This window comes from Panthera onca, chromosome F2, assembly GCF_046562875.1.
Source record: "Panthera onca isolate mPanOnc1 chromosome F2, mPanOnc1 haplotype 2, whole genome shotgun sequence".
NCBI classification, from domain to species: domain Eukaryota; kingdom Metazoa; phylum Chordata; class Mammalia; order Carnivora; family Felidae; genus Panthera; species Panthera onca.
The window spans coordinates 22,662,073-22,685,294 of NC_138356.1; the positions used below are offsets into that span (position 1 = coordinate 22,662,073).

Genomic DNA, 23,222 nt, shown 5'->3' on the forward strand with positions numbered 1-23,222 from the left:
TATTATGTTACTGTGAAGTTTGGTGCTGGTTGCTTTTTTTTTCCCACAGTTGTCATCTAGATAACATTATAGTCGCTTTTAATCCTTTGAAAGTTCTCATGTGACTGGATCTCTTGAATTCTTTGTCCTGGTTTTCACAACTGAAAAGCCCTATCTTCCAGTAAGATAATACCAGAATGAGAAGTGGCTTTTAGAAGGCACAGTTCTGAACTATAGCAGTAAAGGAACATTTGAGAAGAGATAGTCCAGCTTTAGTTCTGTTCTCGAGTCTGTATGGCTTAGAACAAATGTGTCTAGGGGCTTCCATGCTAAATGTCCTCCGTTCATAAAATCACAATTATTAATTAGACTACAATTAAATATTAATTTACTTTTGAGATAAATGTCATTTTAAATTTGGAATTCTAGGTTTTTTTTTTCTTCTAAATCTGAGGAGAGCATTTTCATCCGGCTTTATAGAAAGAGCACACATAGAAAGCTTAGATGCTATTAAAACGTTACTTCTTAAACTTGGCTTCTGGTTTCATTCAGGCCCAGCAAAATACTTAATAATAAACATGGTTTGTAATCATACATGTGCAGCTAAAGTAGAACATCATAGTGAGGGCTTTTCCTTTTTTCTCTTTTTGAAATTAGGGAACCATTTTCTTGTAGGCACTTTATAACTGGAACACAGTGTTTGATATAGTGCTTGATACATATGTGTTGAATGAATTAATGAAATAATTCATTTAATGTCTTAATTCATTTAAGACCTCAAAGAGCTTTTAAAATCGCAAATGGTGGCTAAGGCTGCAGCTTCTATAGATGAACATTCTGTTCTACAAAGCCCCATGAATTAAGACATCGGTGTCATTTGCTGGTATTTTATACTTTTCCCTTCCTTCACATCGATGTGTTTAAATTAGGTATAAAGCTTTAATTAGGTGCTAGTTAAAGAAATATTTAAGTCCATAATATTATCTGAGCCTATAAAACAGATGCTGAAAGCACAAATCCAAAAATTCTTGTAATATTCTTTACAGGCATCCTATGCGCCCCTTGAGAGCAGGGGCGTCCTTCCCCAGTTTTGTATTCCCTGCACTCAGTGTATAGTGATAGCCAAGGAACACATTGCTTTGGAAGGAAGGGAGGGAGGGAACAAGAAAGGAATAATGTATCTAAATCAGTAGGTGTTATTTGTAATTTATGATCTTTTCCCATTCTGACCATTACTGGAATAGTAGAAATTATAGATTTATGTTGTAGTCAGGATTCATTAATAATTAGGTTCAGGGCGCCTGGGTGGCTCAGTCAGTTAAGCGTCCGACTTCGGCTCAGGTCACGATCTCGCGGTCCGTGAGTTCGAGCCCCGCGTCGGGCTCTGAGCTGATGGCTCAGAGCCTGGAGCCTGCTTCCGATTCTGTGTCTCCCTCTCTCTCTGCCCCTCCGCTGTTCATGCTCTGTCTCTCTCTGTCTCAAAAATAAATAAAAAACATTAAAAACAATTTTTTTTTTTAAATAATTAGGTTCAACTCATCAGTATTTATAGGTTTAGCTGAGTATGAGATAGTTAGATTGCTCTTCACATTTTTTTCTCTTCCACCATTCTAATTTTATATTTATTTTTGGTGCCTTATGGTAGCAAGTTCTAGTAGAAAGAATATAGACTCAGGAACAAAAGAGTTGGTTTCTAGCCCTGGTGCTGAATGGGCCCTGGGAAAATCATTTAAACCCTCTAGTGTTGCCCTTCCAAATGCTATGAATTTTCTATTTTTAAAGCATCTATCTTGACCATAAATCTCAAATACTAAGGCTAATAACATTACTTTTGAAAGTCACTTACTAAAATTTATTTAGTTTTAAAAATTTAGAACTGCAAAAATAGTTGCCAACCCTACCATCTCTATACATAAGAGAATATAACCTTTCATATCTTGGATACTGCCACCTAGGCCAAGGGACAGACATAATGTTATAAGAATTATTTGAGTTTTCTTCTTATTCTTTTTTTGTTTTTTAATTTTGGAGACAGAGAGCAAGTGCGTGAGTTGGGGGGAGAGACAGAGAGAGAGAGAGAAAGAAAGAGGTCATCCCAAGCGGGCTCCAGGCCCAGCATGGAGCCTGACACGGGACTTGATCCCACAATGCTGGGATCATGACCTGAGCCAAAATCAAGAGTCAGATGCTCAACAGACTGAGCCATCCAGGCGCCCCTGAGTCGTCTTCTTCTGTATCATGCTAAATATATTTCTCAATATTAGTTCTGTGTTTTCATTTATTTATCATTCTGAGCCATCCAGAATCCTGCCATTCAAGGAAAATCTCCAGCCTATTAGGAGGTTAAGGACATGGAGTTTCCATTAAGGTACTGCTGGGTTTGAATCCCGGAACCAGTACTCACTAGTTATGTCATCTTGAACAAGGAACTTATCTTTCTGAGCCTCACTTTCTTTATTTCTAAATGAAAGATAGTAATACCCATCCCTAGATGGGTTGAGAATTAATGAACATTTTCATTCTGAAAATTAAATTTAAGGGATAAGTACAGTGGCTGCATATAATAATCACTCAATATGTGATAGATGATAAAAATGGTAATTATTAACAAAATTCACAAAGCAAATGAGGTCATAACTTTGGCTTTCCTTCAGATACATCTCCAAGAATATCCCTGCCTTCTAAGAAATACAGTTTCTGCTTATGGACATTTGACCTTAAGCTGAAATAAAATCCAAATTGCAAATCTAGATTTTATAGCAATAACTTACTGTACGCTGACATGCTCTTTGCCCATAATCCTGACTACATGAGGCTTGTAAAAGTGAAAAGGAGTGCTTTAAATATCACCATACCTATATCCAATATTATTGATTCATTTTTGGAAGAAAAGAAATTCAGAAAATAATATAACAACATTAAACAAGAACTGGAAAGGGGCTAAAAGTCCTTAATTTCATCATCCTTAAACAGACTACTCCTTTCAATGAAAACAATAGCTGTCCTTAATTTACAAATATTTTCACCTTTGCTTCAAAGTAGCATTCCTTATTGTACTATCACAACCATACTTTTTACGATTTTTCCACACTGTTTTCCAAAGTATTTATTTCAAGACTGTATCATCTGGTACAAGTCACATGAACTCAAGGCTTCAGTCAGTCCATCTGTGGTCCTGAGTTTTCACATTTTTATTTTAGAAAATGTTGATGGAACATGATTAATTCATTTTCCTCATCCAATTGTACTAAATTATATTATTAGCAGTGAATTTAACATTCTAAGTTTCTTAGATACTAGTAGGTCATCTCATCCATCTGCCTTACATTCTTACCATTAATTACTTATTATCATTGTAGCTCCCTAGCATTTTACACAACAGAGACACATGGTAGATTGAGAAAGGGGGCAGGGGCGAGGGGAGGGATATTTATAAAGTGCCATATGCGGATGGAAGCTTAATAAATGTTGTTTAATGATCCTCACTGATGACAAGGCTAGATGGGAAACATTAATTAAAGGGGATGTGGAGATCGATGTCTATAGTTCAGTGAGCCTCTTTCCTTTTCTACTTAACGCACAGAATAAAAACCAAGCATACGATTACTTATGACACATCCTGATTTTTTAAATTAGTTTCATTAATGAAGGATACCAGTGATTTGTTAGAAACTGTGTTTTCAGGCCAGAAGCTAGAACACATGACAGTATTTTGAATATGCACAGTCTGGAAAGGTACCTTTGGCTGTGGTTACACTGAGGATCCTCAGGTGGATTTTGGCCATAGTCTGCTTTGAGTCTGAAAATGTGGTCACCTATTCATTGTGATTTAAATAAATTGGGAGAGATCTCTGCCTTTCAACTTAAGCTATTTTCCCAACCCAGGTACTGTTCTTCTATTTCCATTACTGTCAGGGTATTCCTTTGAGTAAATTTTGCCTCCCTCATATGGTCTTCCCATGGCAGACTTAGAAAAAGATAAGATCATTGTTGAAGGGTGTAAGCTCATCTTTTGAGAAAAAAAAAAAAATGGACTCACTAATTCCGATACCTTCTTTTCTCTTCTTTTATTCTTTTATTAGTGGAAATTCAATCACATTGGTTCTTTGGGCTTGCATATTTTTCTTAGGAGTGAGTAGTGTGAGCTGAGAAATAGAAAATTCACTTCTGCAAAATTTCAGCTTAAGAAATTGACAAGGGTGAACTTTTTCCTGTTCTTCATTTGTCCAGTGGGAAATGTAGATGAGTAATAATTACTCAAATCTCATAGAATCATAAAATTTGAGTGATAGAAGGCACTTTGTGGCCATCTTCTCAATCTCTCAGCAGGGCAGGAATTTCTCCTGTGTGTACCTGACAGATGGTCACCTGGCTCTGCTTGAACATTATTACGAGGTCCAGTAGTGTTTTCAGGCAGCATATTCCAATTGGGACAGCAATAATTATTTGAGAGTCTTATTTATTTATCATTTCTTCCCTACATGTTTCCAGAAAATCTAGCTCTTGTCTGAACCCAGGCCTTGTCAAAATAGGTAAATAAAGGCCAGTAGAACTTCTAAACAAATTGGAAGTCACGAAGATAAACTGATGATGTTAACCAGAACGTTTGACCAAAAAAAAAAAAAAAAAAAAAAAAAAAAGAAGAAAAAAAAAAAGAAAAAAGGATAATAGTGCCTTGAAGTTCATTATTCACTCATTCATTCATTCTCTTGGATAGTCCAAACATTTGTTAAGCATTTGCATACCAAAGCTGCAAATATCAATAAGAGATGTTCATTACTTTTAAGAACCCACAACCAAGAAGATATTTTCAGTTAAAGCTCACAACACCGTCTTCTCCACTGTGGTTTACATCACAGTTGTAGTTAGTTGCTTGTGTGTTTGTTTGTAGAATGCCTACCATGATGTCAGAGACTGTGCCTCAAGCAGAGTAGGGCACATGAATATCTGCTGGATGAATGAATAAAAAGGATGAATAAGCAAAGAGCTATGATACAATGATAAAAGCATTATAATATATAGGACAAACTTCTAATCCATTATAGTAGAATAGATTAACTCACCCTAGAACAAGATATTTGTTCTTGACCTTGAATAATGAATAAGATTTTCTCAGATGGAGGGGTACCTGGGTGGCTCAGTCAGTTAAGCATCCAACTTTGGCTCAGCTCATGAACTCGTGGTTTATGAGTTCCAGCCCCACGTCGGACTGTATGCTGTCAGCGCGGAGCCCACTTTGGATCCTCTGCCTGCTCTCTCTCTGCCCTTCCCGTGCTCTTGCTCTTTCTCTCCCAAAACTAAACATTAAAAAAAAGCGTTTTATCAGATAGAGAATTTGGAAAAGAGCATTTCATTCATGAAGGTCATATTGGATTTGGGGAGTGGCAGGTAATATGAGGTAGCTGGAATGAATATGATTTTTAAATAAATGTTAAGTAGGGGCGCCTGGGTGTCTCAGTCGGTTGAGCGTCCGACTTCGGCTCAGGTCATGATCTTATGGTCCATGAGTTCGAGCCCCGCGTCGGGCTCTGTGCTGACCACTCAGAGCCTGAAGCCTGTTTCAGATTCTGTGTCTCCCTCTCTCTCTGACCCTCCCCCATTCATGCTGTCTCTCTCTGTCTCAAAAATAAATAAACGTTAAAATAAATAAATAAATGTTAAGTAAAATATAAATCTAATCATTCACTTTTTCATTCAACTAATCTCATTGTGGCTCTACTTCGTGCCAGACACTTGGGCTACAATGGTGAATAAAATGAGACATGAGGGGCGCCTGGGTGGCTCAGTCGGTTAAGCGTCCGACTTCAGCTCAGGTCATGATCTCGCGGTCCGTGAGTTCGAGCCCCGCATCGGGCTCTGGGCTGATGGCTCAGAGCCTGGAGCCTGCTTCCGATTCTGTGTCTCCCTCTCTCTCTGCTCCTCCCCCATTCATGCTCTGTCTCTCTCTGTCTCAAAAATAAATAAAACGTTAAAAAAAAAAATTAAAAAAAAAAAAAATGAGACATGATCGCTGCCTTCAAGCAACTTAGAGTCTAATAAAGAAGATGGATATTAGTCAATAATCAAAATACTCACTCCAATAAATATGAAACGGCTGTTGTGACAAGTGCCACATGTAAAAGGCACCTAATTCTATATGTTCTTAAAATAGGGTTATTGCATAATCAAGGTAATTGGGGGATGCTATCTATGATGTGATTCTTGAATTGATTTCTGAAGGTGAAGAAGGGAGAGAGTAGAAGGTGTCCAAATTCCCTGTGGTAGAAGGAGGGTACACATTAGAAAAATGAAAGGAAAAGCTAGAACACAGAGCATGAGAGGGAGCAAGGTACATGATAGAACTGCAGAAAGAAGTAGAGGGCAGACCTTGCAATCTTTGTATGTAGCTTGTCTTTATGTGGAGAGTGGGAGGCATGGAAGCATCTTCTACAAGAGATGACTCCAGTCTGCTGGTGTTGGGGCTGCAGTGTACAGGACTGACTGAGGGGTCCGGAGGTGGTTATCATGAAAACTGGCACTAGGAAAGCAGAGGCAATGAAAAAACGATTCTGCGAAGTTCACCTTTCTTCATAAGAATAGAATCAAGTTGCCTGGCTACAGCCATTACCCTTTTAAGGGTACCCTTTAAATGAACAATATATAGGAAATAACACATCTCAACTTTTAGTGGAGTTTGAATCAATATTTTGACATGGAGGCAGACAAAGAAATAAAAGCTTTTAAAAACTTTGTCTAGAAGGTGGAAAGCAAAGAATAATGAGGCGGGGACGTAATGGAAAGAGACTTATGTAGGCATTTATAGATCTGGATTCTAGTCTAAATATAGCAACTACCAGAGAGAGAGATCAACCAAGTCACATGACCTCATTGGATCTCAGATTTGAGACCTGGAAATAAAGAATTGGACCAGATCATATACAAGCTCCCTTCTGCCACACTTTGTGATTCTAGTCTCCCAATATGAGGGGATATAAAGTATGGTATAATGTTTAGGCCATAGAGACTCATCTCAAACCAGACTTAGTATTTGAGCTCTTAATAAAAACCACATTGCCTGTAATGTGTTTGATTAGGGAGAAGTAAGGGAGTGGAATGTAATTGGAAAGTGTAGTTTTGCTATTAAATGGAGCTCAACTGAGAGAAACATCCCTTGTCAAGAGTGTTACTAGTGAACGTTCCAGACCAATCATTACATGATCTAAAAGCTAATTTTGATGGAAGAAACCTAACAAAATGTTCAAATCCTATCCAAATTGCATGAACATTTTTTTACTTGGTTTTATAGAGGCTAAATCTAACTTACAGATGCCAAACACCCAGATGGCATATGAAATTTAAGTCCGTCACCCAAACTGAAGATTGCATCATCCACATGGAACAGCAGGTAGCAGCTGAAGTTTGTGATTTTTATCAGGAGGTCACAGGGTGGCCCAGCCTCGTTTTTATTTCTTTCAGTGGCACGACACCAGTGGTTTCTCTGTTGGTTGCCCTTTTTATTTTTCTCATTGCCTTTCATCTTATTTATCCCCTTCACTGCATTGTGACTCTGGGAAGACTTTTGCAGGAGGAAACATTTAAAAGGACACATCTTGGGCCCCAATGTAAAGGGCACTTTTACTTTCATAATAGTAAATCTTCCACCAGCTGAATGGCTGAATGCGCCCATGAAAGTTTTAGCCTTTTTTGTGTGTTTGGAAATAGAGTGAAAATTTTCAAGCCACAGCTATACCTTGTAGTTTATAAGTGATCCAAGATGCATTATAATAACAGTGTTATATTTTTCAAAGTAGGGAAGCATTTTTTTTGTCAGCTATGTCTTATAAAAAGCCATATTTTTCTAAAGGCAAACCTAGTGTTTTACTGTCTAATTGTAGCAAACATATATATATATATATATATATATATATATATATATGATCTAATTATTTAAATAGTTCTCAGTCCTGATGAAGAAAAATCATTATGTCTCTAAATAAAATAATTTATTTATAAATTTGGTTATTCAGAGACATCTGTGCTATTGAAAGATGCTCATATTGCATATTCTACTTATTACTTGTCTTTTCCCCTTCTTACTGCAACACAATGCTTCCTCTGACCACTGAAAGCAAAGCTTTTATGATTTTGTTTGAGTGTATCTAAAAAAAGCATCGGTTATATCAAGGATAAAAGTCCTGGATTTTTTTTAAACTAAGGACTAAAGAGTTGTGCTAAAGTCGAGGAACATACTGATATTAGCAGCTTTTGATTGCAGGAAAGAAATGCCACCTTTCACCATTCTGATGACAAGGACAGTGTTTCAGTTATTAGTGGAACTAGTAGAATTAGTAGACATATTAAAAACCAATGAACACCATGAAATTCATTAGTATTTCTGGCCAGGTTCTAAAGTAGTTCAGCAGGTTTGTTGAATTTCTTAGGACAGGTGAGCTTCTAGGACCTTACTTTAAAGTACAATCTTTCTTAAACAAATTTGATTTGCTTTTAACTTGTTATAATTTTATTTTTCATTAGTAAATCCTGGAAATACTTTAAAAATTTTCAGCAAGTTCTAACATTTTTTTAAAAAAGAAGCATTGATGGGGATGCCTGGGTGGCCCAGTCGATTAAGCATCCGACTCTTGATTTCAGCTAAGTTCATGATCTTGCAGTTCATGAGTTCAAGCCCTGCATCAGGCTCTGCGCTGACAGTGCAGAACCTGCTTGCGATTTTTCTCTCTCTCCTCTTTTTCTGCCCACCCCCCACTCACTCTTGCTCTCAATCAAAATAAAATAAACTTAAAAAAATAAATAAATGAAAATAAAGCATTGATTACATTTTCAACTAATATGGTGCCTTTCTCTTTGGATATCTACTACAAATTACAAATCCACTTTGTGGCTCTCTGAAACAGAAATAGCCATTACAAAAAAAGATTCATTTACTACTTAACACCATACATGAACATTGGAGAAAATGCTTTAGAGCATTTAGAGCATATATAGAGAGTGATTTAGACTTTAAGGTCGCAGAGCTATTGTGTGCAAATGACTGCTCCATGTGTATTAGCAACACAGAAATGAAATGTTAAACATCACTTAGAACTTTAGAAAGATTTGCTTTTCTTCTTCACAGGATCACACATAGGACTTCTCCTGCCTTGCTACCCTGAGGAAGTGTCAAGTGTATGACATAATGGTAGTATTTTTGAGAACACAGTTACCCCCCTACAGCCACAACCTGGAGTCTCAAGCTGTAATTACGATGCCATGATCAGAAAGTTGTGTTTTAGGTTTGGCCCTGAACGGGTGGCTGTATAATTTTACGCTGCTGGTAAGAGCACAGTGCAGCTGTGCAAAACGAGAATGTTTGTTGTTGTTTATTGTTTAAAGAGTCGCTTTTTTCTCTAACAGACTAATGAAGGGAATTTTAGTACATTTGCACTGGTCGGCTGATTGTTGCAAGCTTGACTTTCAGTTGATCAAATGAGGTGAAATAAATCAACAAACTGCCAAAAGAAAAATTCACTTAGATTTTGCCCATGAAATAAAAATGTCTTCAGTTTCTAACGTAAGTTCTATACAATGGCCTAACATCTATATCGTTTAAACATTGAATTATTATATTTTATATTATACTTATATGCTAACTTTAATTAGATGATTAATTTTTATGGAGTAAAATTATTATGATAGACATAATTTCACTTATAAAACTAAATGTGAAAAAAACATCGCATCATATCCATTTTAATTACTAAAATTAAAAACCTAAATTCTTTAAGCTCTTAAGAGCATCAAGACACAGTACCTAACCCAGAGGGAACTGGCAGGTGCATTGTGAGAAGTAAGATAAATATAGCAGAAAATAATGTAGATGAAAAATGAAAACTCAAAATATAGAAATTTAACTAAACACTAAATAAAAGACGTGAAACTTTTATGATGGTCTGAAGGTATTTTCAACCTCTGGTAAACATGAAAGAGTTCTTGAAATATGAAGACGATGTTTTTTTTTAAAAAACATTTTTTTAAGAAGCTGGGCAGGAAAAGTCTTCACTAACTCTAAAGTAGTATGATGTGTTTACTTTTAGCTAAACTGAAGATGGTGATTGGAGCAGAGGGTGGTAGAGGTCATGGAATCATAGTGGGAGGAAAGATTAGCCAAGTGTCATAGGATATTAATGACTTGTAGGCATAAAATGACATTGTTTAGTGGTGGAAACAAGTCCACCCAGAAAGATGAGGGGGAGACAGAAGGTCAGCCCGACTGTACCCAGCGGTCCTGAGCCTCAGAGCAGAGCCTTGTGCAGTTTCATACAACTTCCCATACAAAGCAGCTCAAATTAGATGTTCTTCTCTTCTTCTGGATAGAGATGTGGCATTTTCAGCTCAGGAGGATTTCATATTAAGGAGATAGAAACAAGTTTGCAAATATAGTAAAACCTTGGTTTGCAAGCATAACTTGTTCTAGGAACATGCTGGTGATCCAAAGCACTCCTATTTCATAGTGAATTTCAAGAACCGTTGGCTCAGCTGTGATCACTTGATGTTGTTTAGCTTCACGTCCAGCTGGTAATACAAGACATTATTTTTTTCATCAAGTTAAAACGTGTTAGAAATGTTTGCTCATCTTGCAGAGCACTCGCAGAACAAGTTACTCGCAATCCAAGGTTTTACTGTGTATAGTTTGGTTTTGTGGTTGGTCAAAGGATCTGAGGGAAGAAAAAGTGAGGGAACAAGACTGGAACAGCGGGAGAGGAATGGAAGAAAAAGATAAGCAGCCCGTGGGGAAACAGAGACAGGAAAGTGGGAGGGAAAAAGTGCAGAGAAACAAAGAGAAGGGAGAATGACAGGCAGGCCAGCAAACAGAAAGGCTCAGTGCATTTCAGAGGTACTGTGCTCTGCACTTGACTTGAACTGTAGGCTCCAAATGCGACCATTTGTTTTGTACTGTTATTCTGAAAGCTTGATGAATTCAACACCATTCACAGCTCTTCAACTGCTTGAGAACTTCCGTCCTCCAGCCTCCACTCCTCATCAGGCAACAAGCAGAACATTCTGGCAAGGGAAAAGAAAAACTTAACCGCTGCAACAGTAATCAGAGTCTTCAGAAAATTAAGTCTTAAGAAAATCAAATCAGTGGGTCACATTCTCTCATCCTAAGTTGTCTACCCCTGCTTTGAAGATGGGGCATTGAATTTCAGCTGTCTTTTATGGTAGGATTTGCAATCGACACTGCATTTCCTATAATAGAAAGATTTTGAACTGTAAAAAAAGATATTTTGAAATATGTCTTATCTCCCTTCACTTGAGACATACAAACTACAAAAAGGAAATTCACTGTAAATCATGTGTGAAATTAGCTGAGAAAAATGGTAACTGTGAAATAACATTTATACGTTTAGTAATGCCTTTAACGAGATACGCACGTTACACTAAGCCCCTGACCATGAACATGAGATGTTTGTATCAATGTTGGAGTCTGTTCTCACTCTTTCCGGGAAACCTCCGATTCTGATATTCTAGTCAGTTCCAAAACTGTTTATGTTTTTCATATTAGTGTAAGACATGATATTTCAGAAAGAATAAATTCATTTTACCTTTATTTGTAGCCAGTTAAAAACGGATTAGCCTTTGTGTATTATTCATGTGGTCTGTTCACATAATCTTTATGGATTGCTGAGATGTCATTGCATTTGCCACCCAGTTATTTAATGCAGAACAGACATTCCGATTTGCTACCGGAACTGCCCATCTCTAATATTTTTAATTGTTTTCCCTGATCCTAATACTGTTGCTCAATTTTTTGTATGTGTGTATATACACATTCTTTTGTCACCCGAGTACACGGTTTGGGCATGGGCATTGATGGCATCAAGGATACATGCTGTGAGGTGCCTATCATGTGCAGGTACAGTGCAGGTGCAGAAAAGGTGGGGCCAACAGTTCCTGGCCTTACAGAAACCAAACTTAAAATGAGAAATACAGATTTTCTTACTCTGTTCAGATCTACCGCCCTGTAGTGAGCACTTCACCTAAACCAGCTCACTGAGTCATCATAATTCTGCCTGTGATACCGTAGATACTGTTATCCTCATTTTGTAGAGTAAGAAATTGAGACTTGGAGAATTTAAGTGATTTACCCAGTCATTGTGGCTCTCCTTTATTTTTGTAAAAATAGGTATTTTGAGGACCTGAGACGAAAGTGTGTATTTATCTACTCAAAATATTTCTGTCACTATGTAGTTGAAAAAACTCTCAAGTCAACTGTGTTTATTGGCCATGTATGAAATACTTCTTATATAGTCCATCTACTTTTTTTCCCACAAATATGACTTGTTTTCATTTGAGAGGATACTTGGCTTCCAGATGGAGAAATAAATTCAACTCACAGGAGTGGAGAAATCAGAGACATTGCAGACATTGGTGTGTATCTTAAAAGAGAGTTCTAATTATAAGGACCTCTTAAATCTGAGAGTTTTTCCCTTTGGTATAAAGGCATTGACTGTGAAACATGGTGTTTTGCATTACAATTGGTGTTTTGGAGGTATTGCTTGAAACTCCATGATTTTCTGCAAAAACATTACAGGGGCAGATCAAATAAGAAGATGCTTGCTGCTGCAGATCAAAATAATAGATCAACAAGAGGGAATACTAGAGCAGTAGTGTCTTAAAGAATTAGGAGAAAAGAGCTGTGGAACAAAAGACTGCAAACACAAATACACATACGCACGCACACACACACATTCTGACATATACTATGCACACACAAACATATACATACACAACATGTAAATAAACACATTTTAGGCAAGTCATTCAAATAACCCCATTTATGCATTTTTCTGGCCATATACATTAGCCCTACTTGGTCTTTTGTCAGCTGTTTTGTGGAAAACAAAGAATTGATCCATTATTTAACATTTATTAAACCCTCACAATCTATGAGCACTGTGCTTCAGTGACAAGGATACAACAGACAAGATACTTTTTGTCTTTAAGAATTCCCCATGTCCTGTGGGAAAGGTGTTATTGCAGTGGTATGATGACATAGAAGTGACATTCACAGAGCTTCATGATCCTAGAGGAGGGATATCATGGAGGCCTTTTTTGGAAGATATGATGTCTGAAATGGGTCTTGAAGAGGAAACAGCAGTTAGTCAAAAGGAAATGGGAGGGGCGCCTGGGTGGCTCAGTTTGTTAAGCATCTGACTTTGACTCAGGTCATGATCTCCCGGTTCCTGGTTTCGAGCCCCACATGGGGCTCTGTGCTGACAGCTCAGAGCCTGGAGCCTGCTTCGGATTCTGTGTCTCCTCTCTCTCTCTGCCCCTCCCTTGCTCACTCTTTCTCTCAAATAAGTAAATAATAACAAAAACCAAAAGGAAATGGGAAAGCTAGAAGCCCTTGCAGGACACAGCATGAAGAAAGTTCCAGGAACTTGAGACAGAAGGATGTGTGTGGTCTGGGATTGCTGGAATATAGTGATGAAGGAGAGATGAGAGGTAAGGGTGGAGAGGTAGGCCAGATCTAATAAGGCTAACTGAAATTTTATACTGCTGAGAATGATGAGCCTTTGTAGGATTTAAAGCATGGAAAGGTCAAGTTTGTATCTTAGCAGATCATTCTGGTAGCTGTATGGAGAATGGTTTTTAGGTTGACAACACCAGAGTTTGGGATCCAGTTTAGGAAGCTGTTGTAGAATTGTAGGCAAGAGATGCTGAGGGTTTGAACCAAAATCATGGTTCAAGGGTGACAGGCACTGGGTAATGGTAGTGGAGTGCTTAAGCAATCTTTAGAAGTACGGTTGGTTAAGGCCTGGTGCTTATTAGGATGTAGACACATGGATTAGGATTTCTCAGAGTTTAGCTGGGATAGCTGGGTGTGGGTATGAGGAGAGCCAGAAATCTGAAATGGAGAAGGGACAGGAACTGGTGGGCAGGTTGGAGGTGTGGTCAGTTTAGTTCAAGGTGTTTGTGGTTCATCTAGAACGAGCTGTTCAACACAGATATTTGAGCCTAGAGCTTGAGAAAGTGGTCTCTGGTGATAAATTTGGGAGTTGCCAACCTCTAGATGTATAAAATCGAATGCACAGCCTCTTCTGTGTGTGTAGTGCATTGTTTTGCCTTTTCCTCTTTTCTCCTATCTTAAGGCAAAGATTCCTATCTCCATCAATACGTGGTAATTAATACCATATATACCTCCTGGTTGTGCACGAACAACAAAGCGATCCCAGAGAATGGGAAATGCCTTAGGAAAGTGGAAGTAACCGAGTGATTGTTGCTTTTTTCCAGTTGTGTCGGTGGACATGCCTGCCTCAGAGGGATATCGCTTCAGCTGACCCTCCCACAGCTCAGACTTTTTGAGGATCCTGGCTGTGTGGCTTTGCCCGGTTCAAAATGGCAGAAAAGGCTCCCCCTGGCTTAAACAGGAAGACTTCAAGATCAACGCTCTCCCTTCCGCCGGAACCTGTGGACATCATCAGGAGCAAGACGTGCTCGCGGAGGGTGAAAATCAACGTGGGGGGCCTCAACCACGAAGTGTTGTGGAGAACGTTGGACCGGCTGCCGCGGACGCGCTTGGGGAAGCTCCGGGACTGCAACACGCACGAGAGCCTCCTGGAGGTGTGCGACGACTACAACCTCAGTGAGAACGAGTATTTCTTTGACCGGCATCCGGGGGCCTTCACTTCCATCTTAAATTTCTACCGGACGGGGAAACTCCACATGATGGAAGAAATGTGTGCGCTCTCTTTTGGCCAGGAGCTCGATTACTGGGGTATTGATGAGATCTACCTGGAGTCCTGCTGCCAAGCCAGGTATCACCAAAAGAAGGAGCAGATGAACGAAGAACTGAGGCGGGAGGCCGAGACGATGCGAGAGCGGGAGGGAGAAGAGTTTGACAACACCTGCTGCCCGGAGAAAAGGAAGAAGCTCTGGGACTTGCTGGAGAAACCTAACTCGTCCGTGGCTGCAAAGGTATGAAAAGCGGGGCGTTGCTTCCCTGTGTGTGGTCGGAAAGGTGTTGCCTACTTTCCTGAGAGCGCGATCGTCTTCGTTTTAGGTGTTATGTGGCTACAGGGTGAAAGACACTTTCCAGAAGCTTAGAGACTCAGAGTTATTCTTCCCATGTAATGTCATCTGATGGCATTGCTCTTTCTTAAATATGGTTATTGGGTAGGAACAGGCCTGGGCAACAGAGGCTTTGGAAGGGTTCTGGTTTCCATGGCGCTGTGTGGTGGTGGTGGCTAGAGTTTGAGGAGACAGCCCTTACTGGGGCCATCACATGCAGAGTCCTGCAGAAGGCTGGGGCCTGGGCCCCTTGGATAGAGGCACGGTGCTGTCACTGAGGGTGGAGGAGGTGCCTCCTGGCCTGGTTCTTTAGAGGATCATGGTAAAGAGAGAGTATGGCCCGGTGTTGTTGAGAGGGCTGCAGGAGCAGGGTGGTCCATGCGTGAGGAAGAGGCCATCTTATGAAGCTGTGCAAGGTCATGCAAAGTCAGTGTCCAGAATGCATCCGTTTACCTCCCTTGTGAGGTCTACTCTGACAATGATGTTTCCTACTGTTGGCGTATCGTTTTTTTCCACAACTGAGGCATTACTCTACCTCAGAGTTCATCCTGTTTGCTTAAAATGAAGGTAAATTCATGTTTCCACTGTGCCTGCTTATGTCTGGATCTCAGAGTAAGTTTGTTTTGTTTTGCCATGAATTGCAGCATTTAATTCAAATGCATGATTCTGTTTGTCTAATTTTATTTAGAGCTTTGGGGGTTAGTGCAAACTGATTTTCATCCCATGTATTTAGTACTGTATTGCAATATGAATAATGAATAAAGTGTCAAGAGTCATCTTTAGCTGCAGAAGCATAGTATTGGTATTTTGTGCATAAGAGATGAAAATGGAATGTGGAATAGAGAAAAGAAAAATAGCAGAATAACGTGTCATCATATGAATTCTTTGAATTAGAATTTTTTCAATTATTATTTCTTAAAAACAGTAAAGATTATGGAAGTGTAATAGGCCATATGCACCATTTGGCTGGAAATTAAGATCCTATCTGATAATCTACAACATGTAAATAATGTATACAAATGAACTGAATGCGGATGGTCATAAAACTGCCTCTGCATTGTTTGATATGCCTAGTTTTGCATCTTGTTTTCTTCTAGAGGTGTTTTACCTTGTGGCCAGGACATGGAAATAAGTGAAATAAAATAGAGTTCTGTTGTACACGATGAGGAGAATGCACATCTTACAGCAAATGGACAGATTTCAACTAGGTCTTTTTGTAGTTATGAATAATGTGTTTTCTTTTATCTGTAAGAAAGAAATAGATGTGCTACACTTGTGGGTTTTGGTTGAGAAAGGTTACTGCTCTTTCTAGCATCAAATATTAGGTTGCATATTTGAGTCACTGCTAAAAGTATGGAGTGAATTTTGAAGATGAATGAGATTGTTTGGGGGTGTTAAATGAACTCTTTCAAGCCTGTAAGCAATTGAGGTCAAAATCATTGTTCCATCAAATGTTCCAGAGGGTGGTAGCCAAATATGTAAAAATAAGCAACTAAATCACAGAAAATTTGAAGGTTAATATGGCTTATTTGCTTACAACAACATTATTAACAATTAGGTACTGTTGATAGAAAAAATCTTAAGGTACACACATTTGTTTTTCTGAAAAATTTCTATTAAGGATAGAATAGGGTCAATAACCTGATTTCCCAGATGTGGGAGTTCATTTAATGCCTAAATTTTAGACAGCCATCTCTTCATCTCTAAGAAGGTAACGTTGATAATGGCCTATTACATTATGCTATTATATACCCCTACGCATCAGATAGATTGTTGAAACTTGCTTCAAATTAGATATCAGATAAGATATCTACCTACACATTATACCTAGCAGCTAAGGACATTGTTTTGGAAATTTTAATGTAGTTATAAATAATAAATTTGTTTCCAAATTATTAATCAAGCTAAGCAAATCTTTGCTAACCTGAGTAGATTCTTTACTAAACTTTCATAAAGGGTTTGTATTTGTTTATTTAAATATCAACATTTTCCTCTCTGTTTGAATAGAGAAACATTATGGAAGTTGTTTACATTTGATTATATGGTAGTTTAGTGAAAATATTGTTCATTTGTCTGAGATTTGGAACCTTTTAAAAACAGCTCTGCACGATGTCTTATATAAACCACTACCTTTTCCTGTACTCTTCTCAAATCATATAACTTGTTATTTCTCTAGAATAATTCATGGTGAGGTGAGTGCTATGTGTGAATAGTATTTTTACAACTTAGGAACAGTTTGTTTTGTTAAAACTGCAGTAGGATGATACTCCAGCCCTCACTGTTTGTGTTATGGGTACATCAGGATCCTGCTTATACTATGAAGCTCTTGGTTGGAATGCTTGGAATCTATGTGTTTTTCCTGACTTGCTCAGGAGGTGAGATATCTTTGGAGGAGAATCTGTTCACCTTGTGATTACCGTGATTGCTTGTTCAGTTTGATAATTCAGTTGAACATATATAGAATTCTCTCTGTGGGTTACACACATTAAAGTGAACATGTAGAGGGGCATCTGGGTGGCTCAGTTGATTAAGCGTCCAACTCTTGATTTCAGTTCAGGTCATGACGTCACTGTTCCCAGGATCAAGCCCCATGTGGGGCTCTGAGTTGACAACATGGAGCCTGCCTGGGATTCCTTCTCTCTTCTCTCTTCTCTCTTCTCTCTCTCTCTCTCTCTCTCTCCCTCTCTCCCTCTCTCCCTCTCTCCCTCTCTCCCTCTCTCCCTCTCTCTCCCTGTGCCTCCCCAGCTCTCACACACATATGCTCTCTCTCAAAATAAATAAACATTAAAAAAATGATAAAATGGACATGTAGAAAAACACACTCTTTTCTTCAGAATTTAAAAAATAATCTCTTAGCTTAAACAGGTATTGCATATCCTTGAAAGTGTTTTTTTTTCCTCTTTTGGTTTTTCTGTATTTTATAATTAATATTTCTACAGTAAAGAAAGTTTAAAAGTTATGAGTTTACTTACCAAATCCCTGGCATAAAAGGAAAAACTTGACCTTTTATGTCAAATATTCCACAATAGGTTAAAATATCTATTCGGTGACATGGAATAAATACTCCATAATCACTTCAGTTATCATGCCATAATCCATGCTATGTGCATCCACTGTGATACACAGCATCACAAGGCCCATTGACCTGTTGTATTTTGTCTTTGGACATGACCCTGAAGGTAATAATTTGGCTGTTAGAGAACATTCTTCCTGGTGTCACTTCTATTAATTGAACTTTGTAGTACAGTAATCACTGACAACCATGCCAAAGCAGAGTTCAGAAGGATGGTATATTTTAAATGTCTATATTTAACAAATAGACATTTTTACACATACACAGCATAGCATGGAATAGAATTGTACTTTTCACAAAATAATAACAGGGCTAATAGAAATTGTTATTTCATAGTTTCCTGTGGTGTGGTATGATCTGGTACTGGACACGAGTTTATATCTGTATGATGGACTTTGTGTTCTTTCGGTCTCATTAGTCAAGTATCTGGGTAACTGTATCCCCTTGCATAGAGATAGGGGACAAAATTTAACCTTGAGGCTGTTTGTGAGTGTAGGACCCACCAAATGGATGTATGGGATGGTTGGCCCAAATCTCTGCATTACCATGACATGGAATCCTGGTGCTGGCATGCCTTTCATGGGAATGTGCAAGGGGAGAAGATGGGCCTTGCTGGCTGCCAGTTTCCTGGGCAGTGAATTGGAATTAGACTTGATCCTGTGCCTCTTCCAGCCCTGGGCAATTTAGGCAGCCTCTGCCTTGGAAACATTTTTCTCCCTTCTCTTTGGCCTTTTCCCAAATGGACTGCAGGAGCTGTTCTCCTTTAAATTTTGCACTAGAGAAACTTTAGTCCAAGAGGTGTTTGAAAGCATTTAAGGGAGGTGGATCCTATGGCAGGTGGTATTGGCAGCCTTTGGGATGAAACAATAGCCAACAAGGAGCGTGGCCCACCTGAGAGCCGAAAGGAAAGAGGCTCAGTACTATACAGTGCCTTCACTCTAGATACCTGAAGAAGGTCAAGGACAAAGGAAGTCAGCTGTCTTCAGGCAAAGCCAGTTAGGAAAACGGCTGAGCCTTTGGAGGCAAGCGTCAGCCAGGGCACATAGGTGTATGTGGTGCTCAGGACAATGCCGGCCAACAGACCCATCTCAAGAGTCAGTCAGGAAGCTGGACGATAAGCAGCTCTTATTTGATAGGAACAGTATTAAGGCTGCAGAAAGATATTTCTGTTCATCTGAACAAGTGCAGTGAGAGCCACCCAACAACCCTGTTGGGCAGGGTTCAAGGTCGAGTGGGGGAAGGGCACCGCTTATCATCTGCTTCCCCTTCTCACTTTTCCTGTGTATCTACAGCCACCACTTACTTACCTAAGGATTCCTCCCTCATCCTCTTATGTTGTTCCCATTCTCTCCTTCTCCATCCTGCCTTCTTGCCTCCTCCCTTCCTTCCTCTCTCCACTGCTCCCTCTACCTCCTCCCTCAGGAAAGGGAAGCAGATTGACTAGAGAATTATTTCTCAACCTTTTTTTGTTAATGGCCCCCTGCAGAGAAAAATCAAGTTAAATTTAAATTCTCCCTAAAGACAGAAACTAAATACTAAGGAATAAGATTTTGTCAGGTAGGGTGGAGCTTGGAGAGCTACAGACTATTGTAATATCTAAGATGTTTTTTTTACCCTTGCCCACAAGGACCAATTTTCTCTCTTTGGCAGTGACATTGATCCCATGGAGAATGCATGCAACAGGAGAAAGGAGACTGTGTTTCCTGCCTCCAGCTCATTACCTCCACACATGACCTTCACCACATGACCTTCACCATTGGCATGGCACAGCACGGCACCTAAAGCAGGCATGGGAAGGACTGGGAGACCATAGACAGTTTTGGGTCAAGAGGGAGGCCAGTAGTAGCAGATGAAGAGAGTCCGTCCCTGGAACTCCAGCTCTCTGGAGAGCCAGAGGTCAAAGTTCTGAGTTTCTACCTTCTAACTGAATTAGAGTGTGGGCGTCTCGAGTCACAGATACAGTCAAAAGAAAATAAATCCAAATAAAATTAAAACTCCTGTGTACTCACCAAGGGGAAACGAATGGCATGACATTGCCATTCTATTTCTAGTTTACAGATCAGTTATTCTAATGCTTTGGATTAAAAAAAAGATATTGGAACAGTACCACCAATTATTGACTTTTAGTCCAAGAACAGAACTTTCATGTGTGTGTGTGTGTGTGTGTGTGTGTGTGTGTGTGTGTGTACGTGTGTACATACACAGGTTTCCCCCATCATCTGAAAATAGAGCATTCCTATGAAATCTTTTGTAAGCTGAAGTGGCATAAAACAAAGAAACAGCATTTCATAAAAGTGAAAAATTCTATTCCCATTTTCTCTCATTGAGTGAAAACAGGTACTAATGTGGGTCTTTCATAAAAGCAAAGTGGCATAGGGGTGCCTGGGTGGCTCAGTTGGTTAAGCTTCTGACTTTGGCTCAGGTCATGATTTCGTGGTTTGTGAGTTTGAGCCCCATGTTTGGGCCCTGTGTGGACAGCTCGGAGCCTGGAACCTGCTTCAGATTCTGTGTCTCTCTCTGTCTCTGCCCCTCCCCCTTTCACATTCTGTCTCTCTTTCAAAAATAAATAAACATTGAAAATCAATTTAAAAAAGCAAACTGTCATAAAGAGAACCTACAGATAGCAGGGGAAGCATACAGTGTATGTGTATATATAATATGTGTGTATATATATATGTATACACATACACACACACACACACACACACACACACACACACACACACACACACAAACACACCCATACACAGAGTCAGGTGAACAATCTGCCCATACATAGCTCTGCATTTAGCTTTCTGATGAGCGTTTTAGTGATACAACAAGAGTAGCCATTAAAACCCTAAGAGGACTCCCAAAACAAACTGATGCATTGTGAGCACACACGGAAATCTCCCTTCATCAGGGCACCTCTGTGGACTGTGCAGTTCCCTGGTTCCTATCTAGGATTGCCAGTAGCCTAATTAGTGTGCCAATCATGCTGTTTCTGTGTTGTTTATGGTTTTCTCTTCTTGCCCTTTCCTTTCCACAGCCCAGCTGTACAGATTATGTTGTTCCTGCTCTTCCCATAACATGGCATGAGAGTTCAGACAGGATAGCTTCAAAGAATTTTGCCAGTCTGTAGAGGTTCAGATTGGAGATACGTGTTTTTTTTTCTTTCTAAAATATATAATTCATGCAGACTAACTGGTTGAAAGCCTGGAATAAATTAGACATAAAAAAATAAAACAGATAAGACAGAAAATGTTGGGTTTTGATTAAAATGTCTCCAATATTCCATTCTTTAGCTCTAGTGGTCCTATTTTGAGATCCATGCTTCTCCACTTTCCCTGAAAGGCTGCCCTGAAAATGCACCACTTTTTGTCCACTTGACCTCATTTGATCAGGGAAAGGATGGTGAGAACAGAAGAGGAAATTGATAAAAAGCTCACATTGCGCGTTCTCTTACCAAGGGTGCCATAGGCCCTGGTTTTACTGAGAACGCCCTGGTTAATGCCTTTTGTCTGATGCTAATTATTAGCAGCATCTCCTTTCACTCTTAAAAAATGTCCCAGTTTGGGCAATAAACTAAATGATTACCTTACATGTGAATATTTTTGAAAAAAAAAAGAAATTACCCAAGAGTCACGTACTTTTTCTCTTTGCTTCTTTGTTCCATTCGAGGAAGGCCTGTCTTAATTTTCAAGCAATTTTTCCATCTCTTTTGAAAAATCATTGGTTTTCATTAACATTAGAGTAAGATTTTCAGATTCCCTTCCAGCTTGGTTTTTAAACCTCAATAAGTAATTATAATTTTCAAAGTAAAAAAAAACCCACAACAACAACAAAACAAAACTAAGGAGTTCTTTCTACATTATCTAATTTTATCACAAAACAGAGTATGTTGGCAGTATTTAAATATTCTGGTTTTGAAAATTCGTGTACACTTTGGTTATTAACAGATTTGTTTTCTTTCAAGTGAGAGACTTTACAAAGTGAATGATGTACTATTTCAGGTAAGCACAATTATTATGAAGGAATGGTCACAATAGTTAACACTTCCCACTTTGGAAGACTCTGGAAATGTTTGAATAATACTTCAGATTAAGTGTTCTTATCTGAGCTCTATCAATGTGAATTGACCATTCTAATGAAGAAAGATATTTTCAATATAATTAACAAAGTTGATTCTAAAAGAATTACTAGAATAAAAGTTCCTTTTTGATCAAAGCATGATTACACAGGAAAAAAAAAAACAACAACAAAACAAAACCTCCAGCTGCTGATGCATAATTCATGAAGTAACCATAGATTACAATAGATTTTTTTTTTTTTTTTTTGGTTTTGGCACTGATTGTGCATTCGTGGTTTTGTTCTATTTGAGAGCAACCTCAGAGTTCTATGACATTCAATAATCTATAATGCGCTGAGGTATAAATCTGAATTCCATATAATATAAGATTGGTTTGTTGGAACTAGTTGACTCTGATAGAGAGTAAGCTTAGCTGGTCACTCAGAACTGTTAGCCGAAACCCATTTTTCCCTTCTTATTGTTACATATACCAACTCTTATTAAATTTCCTGTATTTTATAGAGATTATATGGTACAGTAGACATTTACAAAGCCCTCATGACATATTCCTCATTAAAAATACCCTAGTTAGGTATTCCAAGAGTGACAGAAGCTTTTTAAGGTAGCAGCCAGCCTGGAAATTATTCTTGCCCACCAACAGCCTGGTCATTAAAACCCCTCCTACCTCTGTACTGGACCAGAGAAGGATAAAGGAGTCTACAGGCCAAGAGAGCTGGCATGTTCCACAAGCCACACTTTATGTATCTATCAGCAATATTCAGCCCTTCACCCAACCTACTGTGTCCCCACATCTCCTGGGATAGAGTTGATGAGGACTTTATAATTTACAATCAGAACTTTGAAGGACTTGAGGAGACTGAGACTTCTCTGTAATTGCTATGTCAGCCTTCATCCATACATATGACCAATCTAGAGTAAAGTAGCTAGACATGGACCAGTGGGGAGAAAAACACATAGTGACTGGCACAGAGACATGTGGAAAAGTGGAAGAGGGAGACATTTGCTCTCATCCCTCCAAAACTTTTACAGGATTCACTAAAAGCTAACATC

The 23,222-nt window shown here is 38.9% G+C and overlaps 1 protein-coding gene across 1 annotated transcript in view; it reads left to right on the top strand.

The window, feature by feature from the left end:
* Positions 1–23,222, top strand: part of KCNB2 (potassium voltage-gated channel subfamily B member 2) — a 385,616-nt gene that overhangs the window by 13,270 nt on the left and 349,124 nt on the right. Inside the window, exon 2 of the mRNA XM_060610728.3 lies at positions 14,254–14,937. Within this exon, the coding sequence (XP_060466711.1) occupies positions 14,359–14,937 (579 nt within the window). The 5' untranslated portion in view covers positions 14,254–14,358. The remainder of the gene's footprint in view (positions 1–14,253; positions 14,938–23,222) is intronic.